At 39.2% G+C, this 16174-nt stretch overlaps 1 protein-coding gene across 9 annotated transcripts in view; it reads left to right on the forward strand.

The window, feature by feature from the left end:
• Positions 1 to 5954, forward strand: part of crot (carnitine O-octanoyltransferase) — an 87044-nt gene extending 81090 nt beyond the window's left edge. For all 9 annotated transcript variants that reach the window (XM_072575831.1, XM_072575837.1, XM_072575830.1 and 6 more), the window contains 5 exons: positions 755 to 878; positions 2866 to 2944; positions 3062 to 3155; positions 3288 to 3407; positions 4583 to 5954. In XM_072575831.1, the coding sequence (XP_072431932.1) occupies positions 755 to 878; positions 2866 to 2944; positions 3062 to 3155; positions 3288 to 3407; positions 4583 to 4703 (538 nt within the window). In that variant the 3' untranslated portion in view covers positions 4704 to 5954. The remainder of the gene's footprint in view (positions 1 to 754; positions 879 to 2865; positions 2945 to 3061; positions 3156 to 3287; positions 3408 to 4582) is intronic.
• The last annotated feature ends 10220 nt before the right edge of the window (positions 5955 to 16174 follow it).

Consider the following 16174-nt stretch of genomic DNA (forward strand, 5'->3'; position numbering starts at 1 on the left):
GCAACCCACCCTTCCCCTACCTAACACTACGGGCAATTCACCTGGCCTGCACATCTTTGGACTGTGGGAGGAAACCGGAGCACCCGGAGGAAACCCACGCAGACACGGGGAGAACGTGCAAACTCCACACAGTCAGTCACCTGAGGCGGGAATTGAACCCAGGTCTCTGGCGCTGTGAGGCAGCAGTGCTAACCACTGTGCCACTGTGCCACATACAATTCTATGTTTTTGGAATATTAATCATTTGAGCCTGAATGCACTGCTTGAAGTGTGTTTTTGTTGGAGCTGCTGCCAAGGAATTTAAGTGGAAATAAAGTCCAGTTCTACAGGCAAAGGGTAGAAGAATAGCACTAGGTCATAATGCTCATTAAGAGAGCAGATGCAGACACCTTGGGCCAAAAGGCTCCTTCTGCACCTTAATAAATCTATGATTTTGTCATCAATTAAACTTGAAGTGAGATTGTGTATGTTATTTTAGTTTGCAACTAAAGAGATTGGCTGTCAACTTTAAAGTAAAAGTTTTCACCTTTAGGTAATGCAGAATTTGCAGTTAGATTTATACATTTTTAAATTTAACTGCATAACTTAGTCTTTAGTCAAGAAATCTGTAAGAAACTAGTTTGAAAAATATCACAGCAGACCAGAATTTTCCTTTTTAATCAAGAAGTATGAGCTGATCTAATTCCACCTGAGCTGTTCGTAATTGTGTGATAACTGAGCAAAATAACCCACCTTCTAAATCGTTTCCTCACAGACCTGGCAGCTGTTATGAGACTGCAACAACTAGACGGTTTTATCATGGCCGAACAGAGACAATGAGACCCTGTACTGTTGAGGCTGTAGAATGGTGTAGAGCAATGTTAGATCCAGCAGTTTCTGTAAGTGTTCAATTAGTTGCATTATATTTTTAATTTTTATATTTTTATTCCTCTCGCTCAATGCTTATTTTCGATAGATCTTTCTACCACCCATTCAATTTTAATCTGTTCCTTGTCCCTTAAGCTGATAATTTACCAAATAAAAATCAGAAATTATTTTATCCTTTGTTACTTGTTTCAGATCTTACTCTTTAGGGAATATTATTGGCTGTAGATTGGGTTAGCAGAAAAATGTTCAACTGTTTGATAATCTGTACAAATAGAGGTAACATTAGATATGCGGTGCAAAGTTTATATTCACTTTGTTTTGTACAGACTTGTTTTGTGATTCTGTAAAGGAATTTGAGTGAAAATATGACTGTCATTTCACTTTAGAAAACCAGAAGAACTTGTACCTAGATTACTGATTGCTCAAACTCTAAGTATGATGTCTGTACTCTGATAGAAGGGATGGGTAACAAGTCAATCTGCCACCAGCACGAATGTAGGGGTCCTGGAGCTGTTTGATCACATACTGCTAAACCCACTTGGGTCTTTTGAGGAAAATGGCTCATAAAATGAAATCGCAATAAAATTGCTAATTTTGTCACTGACCACAAAGGATAAATGGGCAGAATATCAATATGTTAGCTCAGTTAACAATTCACATTATTAGTAAATTTTGTACATAATGCATTTAATGTTCCGATGGTACAAGTACTCCTTGGAGTTTTTAATTGTTTTATTCAGTCCTTTTCTTTATAATTCTCAGGTTCCTTCAAGGTACTTATTTAATTTAATTTTCAAAATGAATAATTGACATGTTTATTACGTTGGTTCAGAATAGATTCCAAAAGTCTGCCAGGAACATGTTTGGTTTATATCTTAAAACTCGCTTTGGGCTTCTTGATATTGGATGTCAGTCCTCCAATTGTGTAATTACAATAACAGTGAACTAGTATGCTTGCATAGTTCATAGTGATGCAACAGAGAGGAGCTGTTCGGCACACAGTGCCTGTTATAGCTATTAAATTAATTTGACTTCACTGCCATTTTCTTGTAATACACGTTATATTGATAGTTGTCTTGTCACTTTTCTTCCAATAAGACTTGATTCAGCTCTGCAACTTTGTTTTGTTTCTCAGGGCTTTCTCATACCTGTGCTTTCTAACAGCAGCTGTATGTTTTCTTGGAAATTTGAACAAATAAATCATATTTTATATCTTTTGATCTAAAATAACAGATTCTTATCTGCCTTTATTAGGCTATCAGCTTCTAAAAAAACTGTGATTTATGTGATTTTTAATGACTAGTTTAAGGCCTTTGTGCCCCATCTGGTACTTGAGGCTATTTTTCATTATTTCTTTTATTGAAAATAACTTATTCTTGGTTTATTAGACAAGTACAATCCTGTACACATTTGAATGTCATTTATTAAAGTCAAATATGCTGCTTATTCTTTTAATGTGCTCAGATAATAGATATTATAGTCTTTAAGGGCTTCAAACGTTTGGAGTACATTTTAATTCATTCATTGGTGCAAACATTAAAAATTCACCAATTATAAAGCAGCTGTTATTATTTTATATTCATAATGATATTTTGCTAACAAATGAATGAAGGGACAGATGAAAATATACCTTTATGGCATCATTGCTTCTTAAGCTCATCCAGGCCTTTAACAAAGACACAATTTGTTTCTTCATTTAGCTGATTTAAAAATATTTCAAGCTGAAACTTAAGGTTCGTGTAATATGAATAGTATTTTAAAAAGGTTTGAGTCTGAAAATATGCATAATTTGTAAATTTACTTCGACAGTTGTGCATTTTTAAAAAGGAAAATGTGTAGCCAGTGGAACTAAAATTACGTTGAATTAATCCATCTGAATTGTGCTATAGTAGGAATAGGTCTATGGGTTCTTCAACCACAAAACTGTTTCCAAATTCTTTTTCTGACTCTCCATGTTGAGTAGCTTTAGTGTTTCAATTACTTCATTCTGTATGCTAGAATGTGAAACGTCAACAGCTGATGATGAAATCTTTTGCAAGACATCACAAACTGATGACTGACTGTCAAAATGGTAGAGGTGAGTAGCTTAGTTTTGTTGGTTTGATATTTACTGAAATTCTAAATTAATAGTGCAGATTTTATGTACAATTAATGATCAATTAATGTACAATTAATAATTACATTTATACTTTAGGCTTTGACCGACATCTCCTGGGTCTGATGCTTATAGCTAAAGAGGAAGGTCTTCCTGTGCCAGAGCTCTACTTAGATGCTGCCTTTACTAAAAGGTAATTATTCCCCATTCTACAAACTACAGTAAAATAATATGACCTGTTCCAGGTAAGGAGAGGTTAACTCACTCTGTGTTTTCTTAACAATATGCTACTAATTAGCTTTTTCCACTTCTTTTGTTTTGATAGTGGTGGTGGAGGAAACTTTGTTCTTTCAACTAGCCTTGTTGGATATACTACCGTCCTAGGTGCTGTCCTTCCTATGGTCCACAGTGGCTATGGATTTTTCTACCGTATCCGGGATGACAGGTGATGATCCAGCTAACAAACCTTTTGTGAATTGCTTCCATGCAATTTCATCTTTCGTAAATGAGGAAACCAAAACTGCACACTGTACTCCAGCTAGTTCCTCTCCGAATAAAGGATAGCATTCCATTAGCCTTGTTAACTTACTGCCATTGCTTACTAATGTTTAGTAGCTCATAAACTAAAGCATCTAGATCTGTCTACATCTTAAAATTCTGCATCATTCTCCATTTAAGTTTGGTTTCCTTCTCAACTGTGCCAGACCCAGTCTAGCAGCTGAGTCCTTTAGGACCTGAACAGTTTTTTTTCAACTTCCCTGTGGACTATGCCCTCACCCATGCTGGGAGCAAGAACCTCAGACCTATTGGATAAAGGCATTGCTGAGTCACCTCCAAAACTAAATTCTGGATCCTCATACCTGTTTCACTCACAGTCACATCCTCCTGTCCCTGACCATGTACCAAATTTGAGATAGTTTATCTAAAGGATTTGTCTCCTGAAAGTTTATAGGTAACTGTCCCCCTTCCTAATATGTCACAAAGGGCATAGCTCGGACTCCAGCTTATTAACTCTTGAGTTGAATTTTCTTGAGCAGCCAATTTCAGTGTGGTCACTGTAGATTGCACTGTTGTCCGCTAGTTACCACATACAGTAGCTGCAAAGTATCACCTACTCAGTCAATTCTATTCAGTTAATTATTTTTGATTTTAAATATTTTAGAGGTTAATATTTGTTCTCTTCAGCTGTAACAACATGCCTGATTTAAAACAATTGACCAAATGAAAAATATAGCAGAAATAATTCCCAATCACCTACCTGTTTTCCTGTGACTCCACATTTTAGCACTGACAGGAAGAAACAAATTGAAGGAGCTGTTTGCCTCCAGGTCTAGCTCCCACTCTGCTTCACTGTGATGTTGACTTGCTGCACATTCCAGTCAGGTGGAGGGATATTTCCAGATAAGTGCACAATGTTTAGCACCATTTCTCACTCCTGAGATTCTGAATTATGTCCATAATCCACAAAATCTGGTCAACATTCAGGGTTGATAAGTAGCAAATAGCTTTTGTATGAGGTAATGATCATCTTGAACAAGAGACAATTTATCATTGACCAGAAACAAAATGGGACCAGTATTATCTATGGCTAAAAGTGCAATTTTTTTTCTATCCCAACAGGATTGTAGTTGCTTGTTCTGCTTGGAAGTCGTGTCCAGAGACTGATGCAGAAGAACTATACAAAGGACTAGTTCAGTCCTTCTATGAAATGATCAAGTTGACAACAGTGGCCCAACTTTAAGCAGTGTTGAAAAGGAAAGCGCACTGCTAACAATTGTAAACTACTAAATCTTTACGTATTTGCATTAGTATAGTTGTAAATAACACATGATTACCCCGAGGTCTGTGCTACAAAATTTACTTGAAGTAATAATGCTTTTTTCTCAAATTACTACTTCGCAATATCAATGCAACATTTTTGAAACTATGCACAATACAATGCAAAAGATACAGACAAGTAACACAGAAAAGATAGAATAATTACAATTTTCACATCTTGTTTTTAGAATTAACTTTTTGTGTGGAAAAGGAGAAAAAGCCACAATTATTAATATTAATTAATTTTTGACAGAACTAGTCTGTGTTTCAGCAAAACAATTTATGTATCCTATTTCTGAAAGTAGGAATCAGACTCTTATTGTTTAGAGTTTTGAAAGTAATCTTTAAAATCTGTAAATATGATTTTAGGATTTATTTAATATATTTAAAGTGTAAAGTGAGAACATCAATGTTAGACCAATCAATGAATTGTTATTTTGGGGGTTGTACAATTTGAGCATCTTTTACTTAATTCTGTGTTATATACTGGATATTTTACCAAGATAAAGCACTGACAAGTAAAGCTGACCAAAGTAGTTGATGCGCATTTGAAAAAGACAGTTAATAATTTCTAACAGATTAAAATCTACATGGTTATTAGGAGCATTTTGGTACGAGGTAAAAAGATGTTACAAGCCAGAATTAGCCAAATAACTTCTTAATGCATATTAATCACAGAATGTTTTATGTCAGGTGATCAAAATTGATTTATACAAACTTGCAGCCTCTCTGAAAGATTCTTTTAATACAAGTGCTAATTGTGTTTTTGGTGAATTATTTGTTGAATGTTGCTTTACTTGCCCAAGTTATTTCCATTTGACATTTTTTTAACGTTTATCCATGTTTTAACTTACTTTCTACGTCCTACCTCACTTACACATATTGTCCCTTGGGAGTAGAGAGATTCTTTTTCAAAAAAGTTTTGCAGTCACTAAGAGTTATAAATACTGAAGATGATCTTGTTGCATCTGATGTTAATAATTGAAACACTCTCTTGAGCAATATATTCTGCTCCCTAATCTTCCTATCCTTCATTATTCTGTCATATAGCAACAGAACAAAAGATTTTCAACCCTAAAGTCTTGCTCCTAAATTTGCTGTTATCTTTTTCAATATTTTCCTATGTTTTTAATCAACCTGTTCAGAGGTGTTGTTCCACACACCCCCCCCCCCCCCCCCCAGACTACGTGTGACTTGAACCAAGACTTCCTGGCTCAGTATAGACACTACTCCTTCACAACAAGAGCTCTTTAGTCTTTCCTTGGCTCCCCTTGCATAATTTTCTGCATACTGTTCTTTCTCTACCAGTTATGCAACAACAGAGCATCTGAGGTACCTCTAAGTAAAGTCATCTAGTTCCCTGGGGTCAGTATCTTTCTAGCTTGTATTTGAAAATTTGAACCATTCCTTTTCTCTTTGATTTTACCACCGGTTAATGCTTTGATCATTTGATTTGACTTTCCTCTTTCATTCCTTCATTCATTTATGCTAATTTTTCTATTTGTCTCATTGATTCTGGAATATTGGAGCAGTTTTGGGCCCTGTAATCTATGGAAGGATGTGTTGGCATTGGAGGGGGTCCAGAAGACGTTTACAAGAATAAACCCTGGGTGAAGGACTTCCCATATGAGGAGCGATTGAGGATTCTAGGTCTGTACTTGATGGTATTTAGAAAGTGGGAGGGGGGGTGCGGGGGGGGGGTGGTGTGGCATTTCATTGAAATTTACAGAATATTGAGAGGCCTGAAGATGTTTCCACTATTGAGATTAGGAGCTGAGGGCACAACCTCAAGGTGAAGGGACATCTCTTTAGAATTGAGATGAGGAGGAATGTCTTCAGCCAGAATGTGGTGAACCTGTGGAACTCAGCCCTAGAAAGTCAACGAAGCTAAGTAGTTTATTTAAGACTGAATAGTTGGGTTCTTGATTAATAAAAGAATCAAGGGTCATGGACGGAAGACAGGAAAAAGGGATCGAGAAATGGATCAGCTGTGATTGAATGGTAGAGGAGATTCGATGGGCCAAACGGCCTAATTCTGCTCCTTTATCTTATGGTTATCTATTTTTAACTTTATGGTTTTTGTTTGGGGTTTTGTTTTCTTCCTCCTAATTTAAATAACTTAGCCATATTCACCCATCATGCCCATTCATGAGTTCTCTTTGTGTTAAGAAATAGCTTGATACATACGAGTTGCCATCTTTTGTAGACTTGGTGTAAATGTCCCCTTGAAACACTCTTCAGCTTCCTGTCTTTCACTATTCTAGCATATAACAAGGGAACTAAATGTTTTCTTCCTGAGTCTTGGTCTTAAATCTGTTTTGGAATCTCATTTTTTCAAGTCTTTCTGATATAATCGGCTCTCCTTGCACAATTTTTAAAATACTCTCCAAAGTGCCCTTTTATTAACCACATCATAGACAACAGAGCAGCTGAAGTTCTCTAGACAGTCATAAAGAGAGCTCTGCTCTCCACCTATTTGTATTCTCCTACTGATGGTAATTCTCACCAAAATACTGACCTTACTATATATTTTTTAAAAATAAGACCACAATTTTGAACCCTTTTTATGACTTACTGAACATAAATCCATGTATTCTGTTTGCACTAGAATGCTTCTGTATTGAAAGGATTCCTTCTGGAGAAACATCACAGTACATATTGTGAAAATAATCATTGCTCTTGAAAAATAAATTGCACTGATATTTAAAAAAAAATTTCTTATGGAGGTCATGCTGATTAGTATGAAAGTATTGCTTGTTTCAGGAAATACAATAGATCGCCCATAGAAATGGTCGGAGTTGTATGCATGACTGTTACCTACAATGTTTGGTAAACATCCAGTCCCAGTGATGATTGTAAAACATTGCAATTATGGAATAAATAGACACAATAGGAATGCTTTGGTAAGAAAGCATATGTTGAGTTGGACTTGTAGCAAGTAATCGATCGGATAAGACAATGAATGGTGATTAGTGGTAACAAAATTAGAGGTGCCGTTGGCTTCACTACTAAGAGCAACAGTCTTCATAGAAAATGAATTTTCATGTCCATCTCAAAGTCTCACACCATCTGACTTAGAACTATATTCTTTCACTTCACTGAGTCAAAATCCTAAAACATTATCCCTAACAGTACTGTGTGGTTATATACACAACAAGGACTGAACAGTTTGAGAATGTATCTGAACCCCATCTTCCTGAGGGCATTTGGGGATGGACAATAAAATTTGCCTTATCAGGAATATTTGTATCCCAACAACAATTTTTAAAAATTCTACTACCAAGACAGTGATGTAAAGAATTTGTAACACATTTTCTGGCAACGTGACTTTTTTCTTGTATAACATATACATTACAGTTTGGTTTAGTAGCTTGATTTGAAAGATGTACAAGCTAGCTGATTATAAATATAGATTGATTTACAGTTAACCTTCAATTTAAAAATTGTTTGCTAAAATAACCTACTACATTGTGGCAGTGTTTTTGGCTGATAAGTTTCCAAGTTAATTTTTCACACATCCATATGGATCAAATCAAAATAAAAGTCTCAGTCGATCGTTTGTGGTTATTCGCTGGTTATTGTTATTTTGGCACTTAAGACTCTAGTGTGTTCGAGTAAGAAGAAATCCCACTCCAGGTGTATGTGGATAAAATCTCCAGTGTGCATTGAACCCCAGTGTGATACCAAAGGAGTATTATATTGTCAGAGGTGCAGTCTTCAAATGAGACATAAAATCAAGGCTCTGTTCTCCCTCCTGACCTCAATATTCAACAGTTTGTAGACATCTCTTTTTTGGGGGCCTTTTCTGTAGTTACCCGGTTGATACTGAAGGGGGGTGATAAACTGCCCCGTGTTTACCGTGGAGCAAGGCCCACATCGGGAGAGCCAGTAGTATCCATTTTAAAGCAAACAGTATTCATTCTAAAACAGCAGCTGCCAGCCCAACCACATGATCAGGAGAAGGGGGCCCAAAGACAGATCCGAATACATACTGGACCAGACACTAGTCAGGACTCCAGACAATGGTCATGACTCACAGATCGAAACCCACCTTATAATCTCGTCAAGGTTCCAAATGACACACACCCATAACCTGATCATGCAAAACAGTCCTACACAAAAGGCAAACACCAAACGAACAGGATGAATCCAACAGACACTTTGGAAGTAACAAAGGGGGGTGCTAGCCTCCAGTCCTCACGGAGAGACAAGCAGATAGCACCCGGACCCATTTACGTAAAGATAAACAGCACACCTTTTGTGTATGCTGCCGACTCTCCGAGGACAGCAGGAAGCTTGACATTCACACATACTCCAGCCATGATTACCACCATTCACACTCATTCATACCCAACCTCCTACATCCTGACTCATGAAGTATATAACTTGTAACATCGCGCGTGGAACGGGAGAGCGATCGAGATTCGGACCTCGGTTGGTCTCCGCCGGCGTTAAACACTTTAATAAATTACCGATTGTCGAACCGCACTCTGGGCTCGGACTGAGATCATTTCATCCGCGCTAACAATACTTATCTCTCAACCAGAATCATGTAAGAAAAATTATCTGCTAATTATCACATTGCTATGTGTGAAGCCTTATGTGCATCAACATAAGTACCTTACTTTGCCTTTTCTGATTACTATATCTCATCACTCTTCATTTTGCTTACCTGGCATTTTCTGTCTAATTCCTGATATCCTCAAATTATTCATTCAGCACTGAGCCACAATCTTACTGTCCTGTCATAGAAGATAATTAACTAACTATTGGGAAGGGGGCTCCTCAACTGCCCTTATTATGTGATGGGGGATCCAGCACATGTACGTTAGGGACAAAGCTGAATGTTTGCAACCAGCCTCAATGCAAAGTGCCATTTGAATGCTCCATGTCTACCTCCAGAAGTTTCCAGTATTGCAACAATCCAGTCTTCAATGAATTCAATTCACTCTGTGATACCAAAATATACCAGACTGGCTTTCGGTCATGGCAGCATCATGGCTGTTAATGCTGAAAGCTGCAGAACTAACTGTACTTCCAACTACAGCACTGGGACCTACCTATGAATGTGGAAAAATGCCCAGGTATGTCCAGTCAGTAATACAAAAATGTAGTTCACTCTTCACTGCCTGCTTGAAAGATATAGCAAGCCATTCAGTTACAACACACCATTACAAATTACATTAGTCCAGCTATTGGAAACTATAAAGAAAACAGCCCTGTTGATTCTGCAAAGCTTTCTCCACCAATCGATGAGGATTATCACGCAAATAGAGCTATCGAATCAAGCAACAGCCTGACATAGTCATACTCACAGAATAGTATCTTGTGGGTGGTATTCCAGGTATCAGCATTCCAGATATCACCATCCCTGGGCGTGTCCTCTCCCACCTGTTGTGGGTCTGGAGTCAAATGTAGGCCATGGTAAAAGCAGTTTCCATCCTTAAAGGTCATCAAATCAGAAAAGTTTTTCTGACAACTGACCATGGTGGATTGTCTGTATTACCACATCCATGTTAAACATCGCTGAGTGGCAAGGTCACAGAATGTACTTTGGGTGGAGAACTTCAATGTCTATCACTAAGAATGGCTTAGTAACATGATTACAGGTCAAGCTGGCCATGTTCAGGGCTGCTAGACTGGGTCTGTGGCAGGTGGTGAGGGAACAAGAAAATATATTCTTGACTTTGCCCTCATTATTTGTCATACATGCTTCAATCCATGACAATGTTGGTAAAAGTGGCCACCACATAGGTTTCTAAGTTCCATCATTATATTAAGGATTCTTTCCATGTGTGTGGACTTAAGAAGTGTTGTATGGGACAGACTTCAAACATAGCTATTTGCAATTGGGAATCCATGAGGCCATCAGCAGCAAAATTGCATTCAATTGCAGTCTGCAATCACATGACACAGTATTTCCCTCTCTACCATCACCATCATGCAGAGAGACCTACCCTGTTTCAATGAACAGTGCAAGAAGGCAAGCCAGGAGCAACATGATGTACATTAGACAGAGTGTCAACCTGATGATGCTACACCATAATGCTATTTGTATGTCAGATGGTGGAAGCATGCAATAGACAGGGCCAAGTGATCCCACAATTAATGGATCAGATCTAATGTCTGCACTCCTGCCATATCTAGTCCAGCATATTGCTTGACATTTAAACAACTAAGGAGAAGTTTCCTTAAATATTACCATCTTCAAGATAAGGGGAGCTCACCGTTGCAGTGCAAAAGATGAGGCTGAGGCATTACCTAGCTACTTCAGCCAAAAGTGCTAACTGGATGGTTCATGTCTGCCCCAGCATCAGGAATTCCTTCTTCAATCAATTTGATTCATTTCATGTGATATCAACAAATGCCCAAAGAAAATTGGACCTGTTCAGGCCACAGACCCTGACCACATTCTGGCAAGAATACTGAAGTCTTGTTGTCTAGAGCTTGATGCATGCCTAATCAACCTGTTCCAGTATAACTATAACATTGATAAGACCATAAGACATAGGAGTGGAAGTAAGGCCATTCGGCCCATCGAGTCCACTCTGCCATTCAATCATGGCTGATGCGCATTTCAGCTCCACTTACCCGCATTCTCCCCGTAGCCCTTAATTCCTCTAGACAATAAGAACCTATCAATCTCGGCCTTGAAGACATTTAGCGTCCCGGCTTCCACTGCACTCCGTGGCAATGAATTCCACAGGCCCACCACTCTCTGGCTGAAGAAATGTCTCCGCATTTCTGTTCTGAAATGACCCCCTCTAATTCTAAGGCTGTGTCCACGGGTCCTAGTCTCCTCGCCTAACAGAAACAATTTCCTAGCATCCACCTTTTCAAAGCCATGTATTATTTTGTACGTCTCTATTAGATCTCCCCTTAATCTTCTAAACTCCAACGAATACAATCCCAGTATCCTCAGCCATTCCTCATATGCTAGACCTGTCATTCCAGGGATCATCCGTGTGAATCTCCGCTGGACACGTTCCAGTGCCAGTATGTCCTTCCTGAGGTGTGGGGACCAAAACTGGACACAGTACTCCAAATGGGGCCTAACCAGAGCTTTATAAATTCTTAGTAGTACATCTCTGCTTTTATATTCCAACCCTCTTGAGATAAGAGACAACATTGCATTCGCTTTCTTAATCACAGACTCAACCTGCATGTTTACCTTTAGAGAATCCTCGACTAGCACTCCCAGATCCCTTTGTGCTTTGGCTTTATTAATTTTCTCACCATTTAGAAAGTAGTCCATGCTTTTATTCTTTTTGCCAAAGTGCAAAACCTCGCACTTGCTCACGTTAAATTCTATCAGCCATTTCCTGGACCACTCTCCCAACCTGTCTAGATCTTTCTGTAGCCTCCCCACTTCCTCAGTACTACCTGCCTGTCCACCTAACTTCGTATCATCGGCAAACTTCACTAGAATGCCCCCGGTTCCCTCATCCAAATCATTAATATATAATGCGAACAGCTGTGGCCCCAGCACCGAACCCTGCGGGACACCGCTCGTCACCGGCTGCCATTCTGAAAAAGAACCTTTTATCCCAACTCTCTGCCTTCTGTTAGATAGCCAATCCTCAATCCATCCCAGCAGCTCACCTCGAACACCATGGGCCCTCACCTTGCTCAGCAGCCTCCCGTGTGGCACCTTATCAAAGGCCTTTTGAAAGTCTAGATAGACCACATCCACTGGGTTTCCCTGGTCTAACCTACTTGTTACCTCTTCAAAAAATTCCAACAGGTTTGTCAGGCATGACCTCCCTTTAGTAAATCCATGTTGACTTGTTCTAATCAGACTCTGCTCTTCCAAGAATTTAGAAACCTCATCCTTAATGATGGATTCTAGAATTTTACCAACAACCGAGGTTAAGCTGATTGGCCTATAATTTTCCATCTTTTGCCTTGATCCTTTCTTGAACAAGGGGGTTACTACAGCCATCTTCCAATCATCCGGGACCTTTCCTGACTCCGGTGACTCTTGAAAGATCTCAACCAATGCCTCTGCTATTTCCTCAGCAACCTCTCTCAGAACTCTAGGGTGTATCCCATCGGGGCCAGGAGATTTATCAATTTTAAGACTTTTTAACTTTTCTAGCACTATCTCTTTCGTAATGGCAACCATACTCAACTCAGCCCCGTGACACCCTTTAATTTTTGGGATATTACTCATGTCTTCCACTGTGAAAACTGACGCAAAGTACTTGTTAAGTTCTCCTGCTATTTCCTTATCTCCCATCACTAGGCTCCCTGCATCAGTTTGAAGTGGCCCAATGTCTACTTTTGTCTGTCGTTTGTTTCTTATGTACTGAAAGAAACTTTTACTATTATTTCTAATATTACTGGCTAGCCTACCTTCATATTTGATCCTCTCATTTCTTATTACACTCTTTGTTATCCTCTGTTTGCTTTTGTATCCTTCCCAATCTTCTGATTTCCCACTGTTCTTAGCCACTTTATAGGATCTCTCTTTTTCTTTAATACATTTCCTGACTTCCTTTGTCAGCCAAGGTTGTCTAATCCCTCCCCGGTTAATCTTTCTTTTCTTGGGAATGAACCTCTGTACAGTGTCCTCAATTATACCTACAAACTCCTGCCATTTTTGCTCTAGTGTCTTCCCGGTTAGCCTCTGCTTCCAGTCTATTTTAGTCAGTTCCTCTCTCATGCCTTCATAATTACCTTTATTCAACTGTAACACCATTACATCAGATTTTGCCTTCTCCCTTTCAAACTCCAGACTGAACTCTACCATATTATGGTCGCTACTTCCTAAGGGTTCCCTTACTTTAAGATCTTTTATAGAGTCTGGTTCATTGCAAAGCACGAGGTCCAGAATAGCTTGCTCTCTTGTGGGCTCCATGACAAGCTGTTCCAAAAAGCCATCCTGTAAGCATTCCATGAATTCCCTTTCTTTAGATCCACTAGCAACATTATTTACCCAGTCCACCTGCATATTGAAGTCACCCATGATCAATGTAACCTTGCCTTTCTGACATGCCTTCTCTATTTCCCGGTACATGTTGCGTCCCTGGTCCTGACCACTGTTAGGAGGTCTATACACAACTCCAATTATGGTTTTTTTGCCTTTGTGGTTCCTCAATTCCACCCACACAGACTCCATATCATCCGACGCTATGTCATTCAATACCATAGATTTAATTTTGTTCTTAACTAACAAGGCAACCCCACCCCCTCTGCCCACCTCTCTGTCTTTTCGATAAGTTGAAAAACCATGGAGGTTTAACTGCCAGTCCTGACCCCCCTGTAACCAAGTCTCTGTGATCTGCATATAATGTGAAAAACTACTCCGCAAGTCCTCTGTGACGAAAGCAGGTGAACTCTTACTTGGCTTAACCATCAGCACATTGATGTAAACCATCTTCAACAGTGCCATCAAGTGGTATTGGAAAATGAATAATATGCTATCTCATAGTTTGGGTTCTGTCAGGGCCAATCAGATCCTGACCTTATTACAGACTTGATCTAAATATGGGCAAAAGATCTGAACTCTAGAGGTGACTTTAGAATGACTGCCCTTGACATCAAGGTATCATTTGACTGTGTGTGTCATTAAGCAACCCTAGGATAACTGGAGTAAATCAGATTGGGGGAAAGGTCTTTACTGTTAAAGTCATATAGAATCACAGAATTGTCATTGCATAGAAGGCACCTTGGTTGCACTCACATATTGTGCCAATCTCCTGCCTTTTCCACATAACCTTGCACACTATTTCCAGTCAAAATGCTCATCCAATGACCTCTTGAATACCTGAATTGAACACGGTTGTGTTTTTTGGAGAACGATCATTTACATTTCTGCAAGGTGTTGACATAACATCTACGATGGTATTGTTGTTTCCCTGGTGCCATAGTCAAGGACGTCACAGAGTAATTGCAGGATATTCTTCTGGAGGGAGGCTGAACAGTAAGAGGTTGTGGTCTACATTAGTAAGAATTACTTAGAGAGGAAGGATAATGTGGCCCTTCAGCCAGAATTTAGGGATCTTTATAGATACTAACAAACTTTAGATGTAGTAATTTCTGGATTATTGCCAGGGCCATATGATAGGGAGTACAGAAATAGCAGGATGAGGCAGATGAATGTGTGGCTGGAAAGAAGGTGCAACAGGGAGGGCTTTAGATTTCTGGGACATTGGGGCTAGGGGCTAGGGGATAGGGGCTGGGGGTGGGTGGGGGGTGGAATAGTATCTGTTTAGGTAAAAGTAACAGAGGTTGGGTACTGAGTTCCTTCAGTGACACTTTGTCACTGTGGTTTGAAGGGTTCTAAGCTATCATGGCAGGGGTATGGGAACCAGCAAAGAATATTAGAGAAGAACACCAAGGTGCCCAAAATATTGAGGGACAGATAGTACTAGGACAGAGAATAATAGATCAATAGGTGAAATCGGAAAATGGGAGGAAATTAGGAAGTTTAAATTAAGGTTACTATACAAGGTGTGTGCATGCATAGAAAATAATAAATAAGATTGGGGAGTTACAGGCACAGATTACCATTTGAAAATAAGATGTGGGATGAAATGAGGTGACTCAGGGCGTGCAGGATTGGCTATTTTAATTTGTTTTGAATACAAGATCTTCAGGAAAGATAGGATAGGAAGGGAAGGAGGAAAAGTGGCAGTATTGGTTAAGATGAGCTTCATGGTGCTGGAGAAAGAGGATGTCCCAGAGGGATCGATGATAGAATCAATTTGACTAGAACTATGGAATAAAAAGGGTACCAAAACATTGCCCAATGTTGTCTGTAACATGCCATCTATGGGAATGATGTAGAGGTTCAAATCTGCAGGATAATTAGAGAAATTTCAACATTATAGAGTAGCTATAATAGGAAACCTTAGCTATCTAAATGTAGACTGGGATAGTAGTAGCATATAGGGTGCAGTAAGCCAAACGTTCTTACTTTGTTACATCAGCAAATGTTTGAAGCATAACATGGTGGCTCACAGTACCAGGGACTTTGGAGTGATGTGGGCTTAATGGACCAAATGGCCTGCTTCCACACTATAGGGACTCTATGAAAGTTTTCCAGACTGTTACTACCAGACCCTAGGTAAGGTTCACCAATTCCTTACAGCTCCAGATGGGATACCCCACACTGTTAAGCTCCCGGAAGAGAAGGGATGAGCTAGCTTCCCTGTTTTATTCACCCACCTCCTTGGTTGCAACAAGGTTAATATAAAATGGACACATTCCCTGTGGATGTTGTTCTCCCAAACCAATTGAACCTATGCTTTAAAAAAGGAGCCATTTAAGCCAGGTATTTGTTGAGTTGACAAGAAGAATAAGTTCATTCATTACTATACACAAGAAAAAATACTAATACACCACAAAATATGCACTGATTAGGTCTAAGATGTGGGTCCAGAAAAACTG

Source organism: Chiloscyllium punctatum, chromosome 8 (assembly GCF_047496795.1).
Source record: "Chiloscyllium punctatum isolate Juve2018m chromosome 8, sChiPun1.3, whole genome shotgun sequence".
NCBI classification, from domain to species: Eukaryota; Metazoa; Chordata; class Chondrichthyes; order Orectolobiformes; family Hemiscylliidae; genus Chiloscyllium; species Chiloscyllium punctatum.